Source organism: Scylla paramamosain, chromosome 36 (genome assembly GCF_035594125.1).
Source record: "Scylla paramamosain isolate STU-SP2022 chromosome 36, ASM3559412v1, whole genome shotgun sequence".
NCBI classification, from domain to species: Eukaryota; Metazoa; Arthropoda; class Malacostraca; order Decapoda; family Portunidae; genus Scylla; species Scylla paramamosain.
Genome location: NC_087186.1, coordinates 11,601,908 through 11,619,407, shown reverse-complemented (window position 1 = coordinate 11,619,407; position 17,500 = coordinate 11,601,908). Strand labels below are relative to the sequence as shown.

The window sequence follows — 17,500 nt, the reverse complement described above, 5'->3', positions numbered from 1 at the left end:
TCTCTCTCTCTCTCTCTCTCTCTCTCTCTCTCTCTCTCTCTCTCTCTCTCTCTCTCTCTCTCTCTCTCTCTCTCTCTCTCTCTCTCACACACACACACAGACACTCCATTACAATAACAACAACGACTGGACATTTATATATTCAACAGTTAGCAGCAATTTGATAGTTTTTTTTTTTTTCCTACCATTTAAAATCAGAGGGGCAGACAGACAGATAGACAGGCACACTGACAGACTGACAAATAGACTGACTGATAAAAGACATGTAACTTTTTTTTTTTTTCCTCTTTGACGGCCCATCAAAACTGTAATAGAAAACTGGGATTTGTTATTGTGCATGAACGAACAAATGATCTCTCTCTCTCTCTCTCTCTCTCTCTCTCTCTCTCTCTCTCTCTCTCTCTCTGAAACGTAAACAACAAGAGGCTGAAAATTCGGAGGACAGAAAACGTGTAATTTTTTCCTTTACCTGCTGTCATGTTGAGTGCACAGGTGAGCGGACAGGTAGCCAAAGTAACGGACGAGAAAATGAACAAGTAGAGGTTGATGTCGAACAGTAACAAGTAAGGCAGTAAGTAAGCTGGGAGATAATGAGAGTAAGTATACTTTTGTACATAAATGTGTATGTGTGTGTGTGTGTGTGTGTGTGTGTGTGTGTGTGTACTACTGTCAAGATATTGAGATGTACAGGAATGTATTACGCATTGCTTCCTCTTTCACTCCTCCTCCCCCCCTCCTCTTCCTCCTCCTCCTCCCTCTTCTCTCTTACCCTACACCTTTCCTGACTTCCCTATTTTCCCCCCTCCCTTTTACCTTCCCTCCCTCCATGCCTCCTACTTCTCCTCCAAGCACACAACCCCTTCCCTCCTTCCTTCTATCCCTCCTTCCACAGCCACACCCCCTTCACCACCGTCCACTCTCTCATAGCCTCCTTACCTCTCCCCCTCATCCCCTCGATCTCTCCTGCCACGTCTCATGCCTCCCTTCCCCGTTCCCACCACGCACCCACACCCTGTCTGTCTGTCTCCCTCCCTCCCTCAGGCCTCACACGCCTTCCCCTCCTATTAACACTCGTGGGCGGACTCGACACCAACACCAAAACCGTTCGTCAAGGTCTTCTGGGGACAAAATCCACTCGTAGTTGCGACTTGATGAGGTAAATTATTGGCAAAACTACCCTACGTATTATCTATCTCTTCAAGTGGTGGGTTTTTCGTTTCCTCCCTGCCAGCGTTGAAGGGGAGTGGGGAAGGGAGTTACAGGTAGAGTAGTGGGAAGTAAAGGTGTTCAGGATCTACAGGTGGGTTTGCCAGCGCTGCTTCATCTGTGTATAGCGGGAGGCTGGGCATGCTTGTAGCCTCCGGGCACAAGCCATATAGAGCTACAGCCTCCAGTCTCCTCCTCCTCTTCTTCTCCTCCACTCGTTCTCCTCCTCCTCCTCCTCCTCCTCCTCACCTCCTTTTCTAATCCCGTTCTGCTCTTTTATACCTGCAAATTACTCGTTAGTTTGTCATTATAATTTTCTTGTTTGGTTTTTATTTTTTTCCCTTCATGTTGTACTTTCCTGTGTCTTGTATTTGTTGGTTTTCTCCACCGTTTTCCCTTCTGTCATAATGTTTTTCTTCCTGTCTTTTTTTTTACGTATGCATGTCTTCGTTTTTTCTAAATGTTTAATTCATTCATTCATTCCTTGCCTTACCTAACATCCTTTATCTTACTTTTCCTTTTCTCTCCACTTCTCCTTTATCTCACTTACCTTCATTCTCTCACTAATGCTCTCCACCTTCCTTAACTGCTTCCTCCTGCCTCTTCTCTCCCCCTACTCAGCCTCCTGCTCAACCTCGCACTCCCCCGCCTACCTGCGCCCCTCATGCCTTTCCCCCCTCCTACCTGCCTCCCTCACACCCTTCCTCCCTGCTTCCTTGCACACCCCGAAGGCTACCTGCCCCAGATCTGGCCAAGGTAGCCTCAGGTGGTGCAGGATTCCTTGAAGACAGCACAGGACTCCTCCGATGAGAGTCCCGGCACGTGCCTCACCTGCCTATCCCACACACCTGGTACCTCATTGCTCCTCCACACCTTTCCTCCACTCTCCCTCCCTCCACCGCCTTCAGTGAGTGTTCCCTTCCTCTTCCATCTTCCTACATCTCCGTCACAGTCCACCTCCCGTCCCTCGTTCCACCTGTACCTTAAGAAAACATTGCCTAATTAATCTCTCAGAGCAGGTGGGATGAGCCGCGCCGCCTTCCCTCTTGGTACTCTGTGGATGTTCCTCTTCCTCTCCTCCCCCTCCTCCTCCTCCTTCCTCTCCTCCTCCTCCTCCTCTTACTTATCCCCTCTCGTTAGTGTGCAGACAAGTAGCTGTTTAATCTTTCTTCACTTCACCTCCCTTACTGCACCAAAATTTGACTTCAATTTAACAGGAGAGGATTCTACGTCATCGAAGACACACGGCACAACAGTAAAGCAACGGTCTCCTCAGCACTATTAACATGCAAGCACTTTTTAACTCTCATTCCTTACATGGGTCTTTCTCTTTGTCCTTGCCTTGATCTTACGGCGCTCTCGGGCTCGCTGATAGAACGACCAGCCAACCTTGCACTTGCCAATTTTCCGAGTGGTCACTGCGACGCATCGAAAAAAAAAAAGTGGGGAGCTGCCGGTTACCTGTGGTCCCGGTGGGCAATATGAGGTGGTGGATGAGGGTGGTGAGGGAGGGAATGCCAGAAGTGGTTACAACTTGAGGCTTGTGAGGAAGATAGAAAGAAAGAAACAGAGTCAGGTAGACAAGTTAAAAGTGAAAAAAAAACACACACAAACAAAGACATACACACCAACGGACACAACCTGATAGACATACAGGCAGACAGACAGGTAAAAAACGAGGAAAATACACACACAAACAAAATAAGACATACACACCAACGGACGCAATTTGGCAGACAGACAAGCAGATAGACGGATAACAAAATAAAAAATACACATACAAACCAGATCAAGACGGACGCACTAACTGACACAACTCGACAGACAGAGAGGCAAACAGACAGACAGATGGATAAAACCAATTAGACAACCAGGCAGACAGACAGACAGATTCTTGGAAGACAAAACAAAAAATAGCAACAATCATCATTTCTCGACAAATATCAACAGAAACATGATGCAAAATGCCGTTTTTATTCGTAACTTTTTCCTTTCTTTTTCATATTTTTTGTACTTTTTTGTGTGTGTGTAATATGTGTAAATTAAAGAGCAGTCCCCTCCAGCCACGCAGCCTTAGTATTGAAAAGCCAAAGGAACGTGTATCTACTAATACTATCTGACGGCTGCACAAAGACCTCAATCAAGCAGTCGAGTACAAAAGACAAGGATATATTAAAAGGGTAAAAAAAAAAAGATAAATAAATACATCACTGGTCCGGATCTTGTACCTAAATATCGGGTACTTTATTATTCATCTCCCTCACGATCCTTTACCTACGTAGAAATTCCTCTGCCTTTTCTTAGATGTTTATTTAAGAGTACGGATCGTGTTCTTGTGTGAGCGATCATCAAGAAACACAAAGGAAAGGATAAAAGCATCCGATGTTGTTGGAAATAAACTACACAAAGCTAAAACAAAGGAAAGACAGAGAGAGAGAAAGAGACAGAGAGAAGAAGGAGAGAGAGAGAGAGAGAGAGAGAGAGAGAGAGAGAGAGAGAGAGAGAGAGAGAGAGAGAGAGAGAGAGAGAGAGAGAGAAAATGATATCTAACCAAACTTAACTTGACCTAACCTAACTTAACCAAACCTAACCTAACCTAACCTAACCTAACCTAACGCAACCTAACCTAACCTAACCTAACGCAATCCTAACCTAACCTAACCTAACCTAACCTAACCTAACCTAACCTAACTTAACCAAACCTAACCTAACCTAACCTAACCTAACCTAACGCAACCTAACCTAACCTAACCTAACGCAACCTAACCTAACCTAACTTCCATCTGATCTCCCCTCCGGCAGGATGTTGTCTCCCTCCATCTCTCCGGCCACCTCTCCGACTCTCACACACAGCGGGTCACCTACGCCGCCCCTCTACCCCTCACAACCCAAGATCTCCGGCATTCCCACCGTCGCCGCCGCCTCCAGGTACGTCTGGCTTGTTAGACTTACCATACCCAAGTTTCCTATAGTTTCCTGTTTTGTCCCTTGCTCTTCTTAAGTCATGTGCTGCCACTAGCTAGTCTGGCATAGCTATATATTTTCTTTTATAGTTTCTGTTCTGTGCTTTGGTCTTTTGTCAAGTGGTAGTTTGGTAGAATTATCTTATAGTTTTCTCACAGTATTTAGCTCGTTCTTGTGACGTCGTGTGCTTCTGCTAGTTAGTCTGGCTTAATTATATATTTTGATTAGCTTCTGTATTATGTCTGTGTCTTATTTTGTCATGCTGTGTTAAAGGTTAGTGTAGGATTATAGCTTTGGGTTAATTTTCTTTATAATTTCCCTACTGTTCTTCTCCCTTCCTCTTACGCCATGTGCTTCTACTACTTAGCCTGGTATAGCTATTCATATCATTTCCATTCTATAGCTTTCTTACTGAGCTTCGATCTTGTGTCATGTGTTGTTTAATATTAGTTAGTCAATTAGATGCAGAGACATTTTTTTTCTATTCTCTTCTTATTTTACTTCTTCCCGTTACGTGATGTGCTACTGATTAATCATAGTCACCCCATAAGTTTCCATTCGTTTCCTTGCTTTACCTTGATGTTGCAATGTGTCGTGTGTTAGGGAATATTGCTTTAGTATATAACTGGGTTCGGTTTATACTGCGAAATCTCCATTAAGTGTAGAGTTACCTGCTATATATTAAAATACTTCCCACTGTATTGTTCATAGCTCAGACATACTTAAAGCTGAGAATCAAATGAAATATAGAAGAAAAATAATGCAATGCAGTTTAAATACACAAAGTAATGTTATGATTTACTAACGCAAAAACATGTGATTAAAAAGAATACATTTTAATAATAATCTTTCTTTCCCTCTCCTGTGAACTTCCATCCACGTCCTTCTCTCTCTCTCTCTCTCTCTCTCTCTCTCTCTCTCTCTCTCTCTCTCTCTCTCTCTCTCTCTCTCTCTCTCTCTCTCTCTCCTTATCTACCTATCTGTCTGTCTATCTTTCTCTCTACCTTTCTATCTGTCTGTCCTTTCCTGTGTTCTCTGCGTCCCTTCACCAACTCCTACAGATTCACAGCGCCCGTTCACATCGACGTCGGGGGATCAATCTACACATCATCTTTGGAGACACTGACGAGGTGAGGACAAAAGTGAAGTCTCTCTCTCTCTCTCTCTCTCTCTCTCTCTCTCTCTCTCTCTCTCTCTCTCTCTCTCTCTCTCTCTCTCTCTCTCTCTGCATGTATTTTCATATTATGAGAAAATACTTTAATTTTAAGTCTTTCACAGGTAAATAATAACAATGACATTTGTTATTTGATTGATGTAACTGTAGTTGACATTATTAAGCTGAAAGATAGTAATTATGTAAAGAAACTAAAATGATTGAAATATTAAGAAGCGCGTTACAAAATTATACTGAAAACTTTTACATAACCACTTAAATAACTGGAAAATAAAAGAAAATAAATGTCAAGAAGTTAAAGAAAGGAACTAAGACGTAAATTTATGTCAGTGTATGTAAGTGTCAATGATATCACAGGTAAGCCACTCCAATGACCGCACCTGGCATGCTACAGTACAGGGCGAGCGAGCAGAAACACAAATTGAAAAGAAAGCAAAAATTGTATATTTCTTTCGCTCCAACCCTTTTCCCTCGTACATGTTACACCTCACGCACTCTTTTTCATTCTTTACTTTATCCCTTCATCTATTTATTTATTTTTGTGAAGAAAACAACGTGGAAGGATAAAAATAAAACTAAGAGCAAGTGTTAAGCAATTGCGAAAAAGCTTTTGTGTGTTTTATTTAAAAGTATTTATTTAACTCTCTCTCTCTCTCTCTCTCTCTCTCTCTCTCTCTCTCTCTCTCTCTCTCTCTCTCTCTCTCTCTCTCTCTCTCTCTCTCTCTTCCATTTATTAAAAAAACTATCATTAAAAACAAAAATTAACTGCAAGAAAGAAAAATTGAAAAAAATAAATGTTATTGAACTTCATTACATTATTTAACACTGACAGACAGACAGACAGAGAGAGAGAGAGAGAGAGAGAGAGAGAGAGAGAGAGAGAGAGAGAGAGAGAGAGAGAGAGAGAGAGAGAGAGAGACGCCTACACTCTACTATAAGACAAACAATTATGTAGGATTTAGGGAATATAAAAAAAAAAAACTGTTGTATATTTCAGTCTCCCCTTCGGCAAAGAGGAAAATATAGGATTGAGAAAGGACGAAAAAGAAAATGGGGAGAGAGAGAGAGAGAGAGAGAGAGAGAGAGAGAGAGAGAGAGAGAGAGAGAGAGAGAGAGAGAGAGAGAGAGAGAGAGAAAGAAAAGGGAATGAAGAGAGGAGGAAGGAAACAGGGGGTTGATGGGGAAGAAAGCAAATAACTGTAAACTGAAAACCACATCTGAAGCCCCCCTCTCTCTCTCTCTCTCTCTCTCTCTCTCTCTCTCTCTCTCTCTCTGGAGGCAGCTGCTAGGAGGGATGGAGGGTTGCAGTACAGCAGTAATTCCAGAGAGAGAGAGAGAGAGAGAGAGAGAGAGAGAGAGAGAGAGAGAGAGAGAGAGAGAGAGAGAGAGAGAGAGAGAGAGAGAGAGAGACTAATAAAATAAACAGACAAAAACAGCAGCAGCAGTGTATTGAGACATGCACGGAGTATGTACGTGGCTGGAAGGTTTTGCTGGAAGATGGAATGTCCTCTGTGTGACTGCGACCCGCTGGCGTGCTGTAGAGTTCAGGTAAACGTGTGATAGGTGCATACAAAGGATCTACAAGAGCTACAGGGACTTCAGAGGCGTGCGTGACGGCTCATTTTCACACCGCCCGGTATTCACATTTCTCGATACGACGTGAATGGCTGGGGGAAAGTGACTCAGGGTTAAAGGAAAGCAAAAAATAAGCACTTTTCTCCCCTTTCCTCTCGTTTAGATATTGAAAGAAATGCAAGCTAGTAAACATCGGAAATTTCTGGTGAATATATCCACGTGTACATACAGATACACACACACACACACACACACACACACACACACACACACACACACACACACACACACAGACACACACACTCACGCACACGTACACACACGCACGCACACACCAAACAAAAATAAAAAACAAAAAAGACGCGAACACTGCCTGAGGGAAGCGAGGAGTGCGCCTGCGGGAAGCGATAAAGTGGAACTGCGAAGGGGGAGAGAGAGAGAGAGAGAGAGAGAGAGAGAGAGAGAGAGAGACTGAGAGAGAGAGAGAGAGAGAGAGAGAGAGAGAGAGAGAGAGAGAGAGAGAGAGAGAGAGAGAGAGAGAGAGAAAGGCGCCGGGGGGTTGGAGGCCCCTACCGCCGCCTCCGCTACAGCGAGAGAGCCTGAGGGATGGCGAGGGGCGGCCGTGCCCTGAGGAAGGCGGACGTGAAAAAGGGGGCGGAAAGAGAGAGAGAGAGAGAGAGAGAGAGAGAGAGAGAGAGAGAGAGAGAGAGAGAGAGAGAGAGAGAGAGAGAGAGGTAAGGGAAAGAGAGGGAGAGAAAAGGAGAGAGGAACCCTAACAGAGAGAGAGAGAGAGAGAGAGAGAGAGAGAGAGAGAGAGAGAGAGAGAGAGAGAGAGAGACGTGGATAATACAGGATTAGAGAAGCAAGCAGAGGATGCCTGACTGAGGCGAGGGTCGGGGAAGCAAGAACCAGCGGCTTTAAGGCAGGAATGGGGGAGCGGGAGGATGCCTGGGGGGACGGAGGGAGGGAGGGAGGAAGGGAATGAATGCCTGAAGGGTTAGAGGGAGGGAGGAGGGCTATTGATCCAGGGGGGAGGGGACGCCTGGGGGTGCCCGTGGGTCAGCTTAACGAGCGCCGGAGGGCAAAGGTGACAAACAGCATCCTAGTTCTGGTGTGGTGGGGGATGGGGGAGGGGGAGCTGTTGCCTGTGTCTCTGCCCATCTTCCCTGCCTCATATAACCCCCTGCCTCTCTCCCTTCTCTTCCTTGTCTCACATTCCCCTCTGTTCCCTCAGGCGTTTCCCTTCGGCGGCTCCCTTCGGTATCTCCCTCACAGCCTCACTTCCCATCCTGTTTTCTTCCCCTGCCTCACTCCATAACTCCCCCGTGCCTGCCATACCATACCTTCCATATCCTCTTTGTCCCTTATCCCATACCCCCTGTCCTAATTATGCCTGCCCTGTAGCATATCCTATACCTTAGTCCCCCAACACACGTCCATTGCTTCCCCATTTTCTATTATTCGCTCCCAGCAATACACACTCGTACCCTCGTACTCTCTCTCACCCATTCATAATACCACTACCACCTTTTAATCACTAAATACAGAGTGTTACATATTCACCCACGTCCTGTAATGCCACTTCGAATCCTTTGCACATCGAAAGTCCCACAAATATAATAGATTTGGCGTTACTCGTTATCTTTTTATTAGCGACAGTTATTTTCGTTTCCAAATAATAATTGGACTTGCTAAATTTTGAAACGTACGGTAGTTTCGTAAGCCTCTCTAGTGTTGGTCTATCAGCTTTTAAGAACGTGTGTGCGGGGGTTGCACAAGTGACTTGCAACACACGTAAACTACCTTAAAATGTGATGAATTATGGATGTGAGTGTATCTTTAGACCACTTGCACCTAATACTTCAGCTTCTTAGGTGTTAGCTATCCCACGCACCTGTCCACCTGCCACTCCTCCGCTAGGTGCTAAAGAAATAGTCAAAGAAAGAAGGAGCAACGAAATAAAAATGTTAAGTTTGCAAAAGTGCGCGTATGTGGGTGTATGTGTGGATGGCTGTGTGGGTCGGGTGTGTGCACAAAATGTCAACAACAACAACAACAACAGCAGCAGCAGCAGCAACAACACCCAAACTCATGACGTATTCCAATCCATCCAGCAGAAGGGCAGAATTTTATCCAGGTCTCTCCTGTTGAAGCAAATCTCACAATGGCAAGTAGGGGGCCACGGGAGGCAGATCAAGTGTTTTCAACCCCACTCGACTGCAACGCGGTGTTTTAAGACTTAGGCTGATTTTTTTCCCTCTCTCTCTCTCTCTCTCTCTCTCTCTCTCTCTCTCTCTCTCTCTCTCTCTCTCTCTCTCTCTCTCTCTCTCTCTCTCTCTCTGTGTGTGTGTGTGTGTGTGTGTGTGTGTGTGTGTGTGTGTGTGTGTGTGTTTGTGTGTCATTTTTTTAAATTCTAGTTTCCCTTCCTACAGTGGATTGAGTTAAAACGAAAAAAGTACAAAAATGCATCGTAATACCCTGAAATATGAGAGAGAGAGAGAGAGAGAGAGAGAGAGAGAGAGAGAGAGAGAGAGAGAGAGAGAGAGAGAGAGAGAGAGAGTATTGTAATGGCGTGCCACTGACGCTTTGTGATGTATCGGAGCTCAGCGATATTTTGTTGATGTTTAATTAAATTCAGGTAATGGACGAGGCAGGTCGGCCCACGCTACTCCGGTCCGTCCCTCTGTCAGTGGCTCTATTAAGTTTTACTCGCTCCCGTCCTAGTTACCGAAATGTTATCATGCAGTAATGGGAAATAGAGTGATGGGTTTTGAGGAAGGAGGAGGAGGAGGAGGAGGAGGAGGAGGAGAAGGAGGAGGAGGAGGATGAGGAGGAGGACAAAAAAGGAGAATAGCAGGTGTTTTGTCAGATTCGATGATAAAATGAGGCAAAATAATAGAATAAATTAAAGTTTTATGTTTGTGTATCGAAGGGGACATAACAAAAGCATGAATTAAAGATTGTTGTGAATCCTACACACACACACACACACAGACACACACACACACACACACACACACACACACACACACACACACACACACACACACACACACACACACACCTACCAAACACCCTTACTTTTTCCCCATTCACATAAGTCATCCATATCTACATACCCTATCCCTCCCAACACCGCACCCCCCTCCCCTTCCCCCGCACACAGTAAAAAGGCTGGGCAATAATCGTGGGGGTCGAGCCACTTCACAAACTTCATATAATGGAAGTTAAAACGGTGTCTAGTGACCGGCCATTGTTCTCAGAGTCCCCAGCCCTTCGCGCCTTTCATGTCTCACAAGCTCACCAATTTGAAGGCAGTGGAGAACGCCCGCCGGAGACCCTGAAGAGCTTAGAACCCTGGCTATAAGGAGGGAGGGGAAGGGAGAGAGGGGGAGAGGGAGGGACAGAAGAGATAGGCACCTCAGGCAGCCATGGCATCCTTTCCCCTCCCTTCCTTTCCTCTCCACTCCCTTCCCCTCCCTTCCACCTCCTCACCTCGCATCTCTAACCCTTTCCTCAGGAGCTTCCCGTAAACAAACATTATGTGTACTTTCTCTTGAAGGCTTGTCTTAGTTTGTTCTTTTTTATCTCTCTCTCTCTCTCTCTCTCTCTCTCTTTTTTTTTTAACCTTTTTTTCTCTGTTCCTCGTGCAATGTTGTGATAAAGACTTCCTATCGTTGCTAAATGTGACTAAAACTAGCCCTCCTATCACTTATGCTTTCCTGTCACAACTAAAGAATACTGCCTTTTATATATTTTTTTCTCGTTTCTCTCTCTTAGCTTTGAGAAAAGACCAACTACTGCTAAGTAAATAAAACAAATAAAAACCTACTAACTGTCCTATCACAAGTACACCCATTGCTACTAAAGAACAGAAACTAGACAACAAAACACAGACTGGTATACATTATTTTACCCCCACTCTCTTCCTCTCTCATCTATTTCTATCTCGCGGTGGTGTAATGAAGACCTCCCATCACAGCTGAAGTACGAGTAAACTGCACCCACCAGCTCCATGTCAGTGCTTCCCTCCACCACAAGGGACCGCAAACCACACCGCAAAACGCAACTTCATGATGGACCACAAAAAAAACACTTCAGTTTCCCCCCTTGGCTATTGAGTCCCATGGGCCGCTACACACTCCATCAACACCGTGGGATACCGACTCTCAGCACCTCCCCTGTAGTACGCCTCTGCCCGCCTCAGGTCCTTCGTGCAGCTTCCCTCCCCGTGGCCTTAGTGTCCGTGCATTCCTCCAGCCAACCTCCCGCGGCTCCTTGCTGGGCCCCGTTACCCGCTGCCCCGCCGGGTTTCTCTGGGCTGTGGGACGTGTGGGTACGGCTGCAGCTACTCCTACACACACACACACACACACACACACACACACACACACACACACATACCAGGCACTAGAAAAGGTGATAGAGACGAGGGATATACATGAACTGAAGGAGAAACTGGATAAATACATGTAAATACGAGGCGAGAACGAGTGTAGTTCAGGTCATGTATTCTACAGCTTGATAAACTAATACACACACACACACACACACACACACACACACACACACACACACACACACACACACACACACACATACACACGTGCAGGGAGAGACAGAGCAAGCGAGCGGACGCGGCATGTAGAATTTAAGAGAAATACCATTAATTAAGGAGGAAAGTACCTGACCACCGCCGCTTTCTCTCGCAAAACGCAGGTAAATACTCAGCGTTCAAGTAATTATTAACGCGGGAAAACAGACTTTGCCATGATATAAAATAAAATCATGCATACAAAACTTCGTAGCGGTTTCTAAATGCCCTGTGGGTGTACTTCACGTAAAAATATACCTAATCGAGCAGTGTAATAAAATAAAGGTTTAAACAGGTTCCCCCTCCCCCTCTTCGTTCTGTGCCTCGGTCAGGTTACGTTACGTTAAAGTTAGATTTGATGAGGTTTTATTTCTCTCTAGTTGGTGCTTAGCTTAGGTTAAGTTTGGTGAAATAAAGCTGGTTTAGGCCAAGTTTAGTTAGAATAAGTGAAATAAGAGTAGATTAGGTTTGGTTACATTAAATTAGACCACGTGAAGTAAAGTTAGATAAGGTTAGATTAGGTAAGATTAGGTCAGCTTAGGTTAGGTTAGAATTACAACAAGGTCTCCCTCTTTTTGTAGTGATGAAGTTAAGGTAGATAAGTAAGGTTAAGTACATAAAGTTAGGTTAATCTCTCTCTCTCTCTCTCTCTCTCTCTCTCTCTCTCTCTCTCTCTCTCTCTCTCTCTCTCTCTCTCTCCGGCAGCAACGTTCTGGCTAGCCTCCTAATCCCGCAAGACTCGTAGGCGTATCAGAGGACAATTTTGCCTCGCCACGTGCTAAAATCTCCGCCTCCGATGAAAACGAAGGATAAAATATGCGGAAACGCAAGAATTATGCGTCGCGTGCGCTTCCGGCATTTCCTGGGTTCACTGTTGTTGTTTTATTTTATGCCATTTATCATGCAGTTTTCTGTCCGCAGTCAGCAAAACACACACACACAGATACACACACACACACACACACACACACACGCAAAGACATTCGATTATAAATGTGCATCCGTTTCGTTTTCTTCTAATTAGTTTAAGTTTCTCTTCACTTTGCTTCACATTTATAGCTCACTTGTTATTTTCTTCTCTTCTCACCATGATATTACATTTTTCTTTATTTTTCTTCAGTTTTTTTTTTTTTTCTGCCTAAAATTCATTCAACGCTTATCAGAGCTTTAGGTGTACATTAATCCGGTTTTTCCTTGGTGTTTCTTTGTCAATGAGAGATTAAAAAAGAGTAAAACAAGATCAAAGTATTCTTATTTTCTCAACGTTATCTTTACCTCATTTACTCATTTTGGTTTTGCTTCATTTACGAAACCGAGACAAAAATCAAAAGAATAATAAAGACGAAGAATTTATAACAGTCGTACGTATTCGGCTCTCTCTCTCTCTCTCTCTCTCTCTCTCTCTCTCTCTCTCTCTCTCTCTCTCTCTCTCTCTCTCTCTCTCTCTCTCTCTCTTTCTCCCTCAAGCCTCCCTCCCTGCGAGCCTGCCTCCCTCCCACTGCCGCCGCTGGCACTCTTTCCTCCCTCCATCGCTTTCTCTGCCCCTCCACACCCCTGAGCCGCGCGGGGATCAGACTGAGCGCAGCGGCACCTTCTGTGACCCGCAGGGAAGAACGATCGATCCGGAGACGTGGGTGCTCCGGGCGAAGAGTGAACGCAATAATGAGCACAGCGCCCCTGGCAGTTCCCCTCCTACCCGACTCCTCACATCCCCCACTCTTCCCCAACTCTTCCCCCTCTTCCCTCTCTTCTGGCATCCCTGGCCTTCCTGTTCCCCTTGTTCTTCCTACTCCTTCCGTCCCTCTCTCTCTCTTTCTCGCATTCTGTCTCCTTCCCTTTCGCTTTTCCTTCCCCTTCCATTTCCTTCCCCTCATCTCTCTCTCTCTCTCTCTCTCTCTCTCTCTCTCTCTCTCTCTCTCTCTCTCTCTCTCTCTCTCTCTCTCTCTCTCTCTCTCTCCTCAGTGGTTCTATAAAGTTTCCCTCACGTTGTGTTTATGATACGCCTATTTGTTTCTTATGTTTTAAATCTCTCTCTCTCTCTCTCTCTCTCTCTCTCTCTCTCTCTCTCTCTCTCTCTCTCTCTCTCTCTCTCTCTCTCTCTCTCTCTCTCTCAAACCCTTGTAGAAGGAATTAACAGGTAAACATATAAGATTTTGATAAGCGCGATAATGGATACATGTACATCCCTAATGGTTCTCTCTCTCTCTCTCTCTCTCTCTCTCTCTCTCTCTCTCTCTCTCTCTCTCTCTCTCTCTCTCTCTCTCTCTGTTCTGCAATGCAATTTCTCTGTATCAATAAGCCTTTGCTCTAAATCTTTCTCTTTTTTTATTCGATAGAATCTCCTGGAAATGTTAACTGAATGTCACACACGCGGCCTGGTCTCCCCTTGCTCGCGCTGGTTTTCCTCGTAACCAAGTAACCAAATAGGCGTGCGTTTCGATGCCACCGCCCTCCTAACCTAACGAAGAAAGAGTCGCTTCCCAACACACACTGAACCTGCACACTTGTTAGACGAAGTGGAGGCATTTTGTTTGCTAAGTGCTCAATACTTGTCAAAAAGGGGCAGGACTTTTTGTTAATTGTAAAAATGCTAAGATTTCAGAAAAAAAAATAGATAACGTCATCTTTTAGTTGTCAGGTATCATATTTGTCACGTTCATTAGAAATCTGCCTCGTGTTTCAGTGTAAGTGTGTTTGTTTTGTTTCCGTAAGGCAAAGTTGAAGGAGGAGGAGGAGGAGGAGGAGGAGGAGGAGGAGAAGAGAAGGAGAAGGAGGAGGAGAAAGGGAACGACGACGAAGAGAACGAAACGAGGATGACAAGGACGAGGGCGAGCGCTCAAGAGGAGGAGGAGGAGGAGGAGGAGGAGGAGGAGGAGAGTGAGGAAAGAAAGACAAATGAAGATAAAAACTCACACTCGTGTAAACAAAGACATCATAAAACAACCCAATCTGTCACACTCACGTCAGGAAAATACCGCCACTTACTCACCATCCATCACTTCTATTTTGTATTAATTTCGTTCTTGTCACTCACATTTTTTTTCTTTCGTCACTCCTATTTTTTCGTCCCGTTTTCTCTCAGGATACTCTGGGAAAACAGTGCGAGTGTTCTTTGTTTAGTTGTGAATGCATTTGTTTGTGCTGAAGTGCATTTACCTGTTTGCATAGAGGGCCGCATTAACCCGCCTTTCTCGAGGGCTCGCACTTCTGCCGACGCTAATTAAGTAGTTAAATCTTAATTGTGAGTGGAGCGGCTCCCACGTGCCTGACAAGGGCCCTTACTTCACCTCAGCTGGGGACTCTCCACCTGCGAGTGTGTGGAAGCGACTGTCTCTCCTTCTTCCTTCTCTCTCTCTCTTTTTGCTTCTTCTTCTTCTGCCCTATACTATAACTGTTCTTCCTCCTCTTTTATATGTTTTATTGAGGCTTTTTATCTTTTTCCTACACTTATCTTACACTTAGATTGTGGTAGTGACTGTCTTTCTTTCCTCTCTCCCTCTCTCTCTCTCTTTGCTTCTTTTTTTTTTCCTACTCGTTACTTGCTCCTCTTCCTCTTCCATGTGTTTTATAACGATATTTTTTTTTCTTTTTCCTTCATTTATCTTCCATTTTATTCGTACATGTATTTTTTTATACGGGGATTATTCTTTTTCCCTACTTCTCTTCCACTGTTCCTTTCTCATCTTCCTTCTTTTATAATAGGAATAATATTTTTTTCCTTCACTTCTCCACTCGACGTCTCTCTTCCTTTTCCCCTTCCATAATATTTTTTTTTAGTACAGGAAATGTTTTTTTCCTCAATATTTATCTCTACTTTTTCTTCGTCTTCCATGCGTTTTATCCACGCAAGAGTTTTTCCTCCACTTCTTCTCCACTCGATTTCTTTCTCCACTGCGTTTTTTTCCACTTATCTTTCATAAAAGACTTACATCATATCCATCCACTGTCTCTTTATCTCTAACTACATCCCATCCTCTTTATCTTTCTCTTCTTCATTATATTTAATACTGATAATAATCTCTCTTCCACTCCTTCACACACAAGACCATAATCCACTTGTACAATATCCCTGTCTAGGTACCTTCATCCACTTACCATTAACACTCATCCACCACTCACGACCACACCCACTTTCCCTTCCACCCCCTCCCCTGTCTATCTCTCTCTCTCTCTCTATCACTCTCTCCCAGTCACCCCCCGCCTTGCCAATCATCCACGCCACGAGCCACGCCCAAGAGTGTCAAACCAGTTCAGTAATGCACTCCGCTTTTAGCCTTGCAGAGAAGCACTTCCACACGGCTTAACTGGGTATTCATCTACAGGTTCTTTCGCCCCACATCCCTGACTACGTTTTCTTCCATACTAGTCTGAAGTTGATTTTTTTTATGTTCCTCTTTATTATTTTTTTTTCTTTTTTATTCTTGCGTCCTTATTCGGTCAGCAAGAGGCCGTCCTCGGAAAATTTCTTGCTCAGCCTCTTGATACATGACTGCTAAATACTGCTTGATTTTTATATTGCTGTGGGTGCATTCTCTCTCTCTCTCTCTCTCTCTCTCTCTCTCTCTCTCTCTCTCTCTCTCTCTCTCTCTCTCTCTCTCTCTCTCTCTCTCTCTCTCGTTACTCAAGTATGGTACACTGTTTTACTGAGTGTCTGCTGGCTGTGAGAGAGAGAGAGAGAGAGAGAGAGAGAGAGAGAGAGAGAGAGAGAGAGAGAGAGAGAGAGAGAGAGAGAGAGAGAGAGAGAGAGAGAGAGAAACACACACAAATAGGCAGACAGACATATAGACAGACACAAACAATTAAACAGAGATCAGAAACAGACAGAAACACACACACACACACACACACACACACACACACACACACACACACACACACACAGACAGGCACACCGACAAAGACAGCCATCCCCTCTCCCACATCTCCCTCCCAAAGCACCCACACCCACACCTGACCCCTACAAGCACCACCAAGGCAGTTTCAACCCCGCCCCACGAGTGACAACAATACTTCAGAGGCGATCATGTTCATCAGTGGTGCGCCCATTAAACTTAACGGGTCATAGTGGGTAGGAATCATAGAGGCTTTGTTGATTAGAGATGGGAAGAAAAATGATGTGAGGATGATGGAGAGATGAAGGTGTGAGCACATGGAACAATGAGAGGAGAGGAAAAAGGGATGGGAAGGGGAAGAAGAGAGAGGAACAGCACAAGAGGACATGGAAGAGAAAGGGGAGGAGAAGGAGATATGAGAAGAGAGAGAGAAGGAAAAAAAGTAACAGGAGATATGGAAGAGAGGAAAAAGGGACTGGAGGAAATGGAATAACGGAGGAAAAGGAAACATCAGGGTATAGGAGACAGGAGAGAAAATGATGAAAGGAATGGAAGAACGGAAGAGAGAGAGATACAAGGACAAGAAGAGGAGGATAAGGGGAGAAGGGAAAAGGACAAGGAGTGGAGGTGGAGGAAGAGTAAAAGAGAAGCAGGCAAAGGATGTGGAGGAGAGAATAAACTTGGAAATGACAGGGGAGAAAGGGCAGAGGAGCTTGCGGGGAAACAGAACTAATCCTCATTCGCTGAAGGACAAACGATAATTCCTGTCTCCGAAGTCTCGCTTGTGGACGGATATGACTTTCACGTATTTTTCTCACTCTACCTGTCGAAGCAGCAAAAAGGTAAAGAAAGCAGTCTCTCTCTCTCTCTCTCTCTCTCTCTCTCTCTCTCTCTCTCTCTCTCTCTCTCTCTCTCAGCGTGCGAAGTGAAGCAGGAGTGACGGGGGCGTATAAGCAATCAGATCCTTAAAGTTAAAGATTTTAAGTAAATAGAATTATTGACTCGTACTCCAAACACCCAACCTCTCCGTATTCCGGGCGAAACGTCCTGCCTGCCAGACTGAGGGAGAGGGGAGAGGGAGAGAGCAAGCCAGCGCCGTGTGAGGGGAGTCGGACGCACCAGGTTCCTGCCCCTCAGGCTCTCTCGCCCCGGGGT

The 17,500-nt window shown here is 44.9% G+C and overlaps 1 protein-coding gene across 1 annotated transcript in view; it reads left to right on the top strand.

The window, feature by feature from the left end:
- The window catches only part of LOC135090991 (BTB/POZ domain-containing protein Tiwaz-like), a 47,368-nt gene that overhangs the window by 2,662 nt on the left and 27,206 nt on the right, over nt 1-17,500 (top strand). Inside the window, exons 2-3 of the mRNA XM_063988273.1 lie at nt 4,009-4,134; nt 5,232-5,300. Of these exons, the coding sequence (XP_063844343.1) occupies nt 4,010-4,134; nt 5,232-5,300 (194 nt within the window). The 5' untranslated portion in view covers nt 4,009. The remainder of the gene's footprint in view (nt 1-4,008; nt 4,135-5,231; nt 5,301-17,500) is intronic.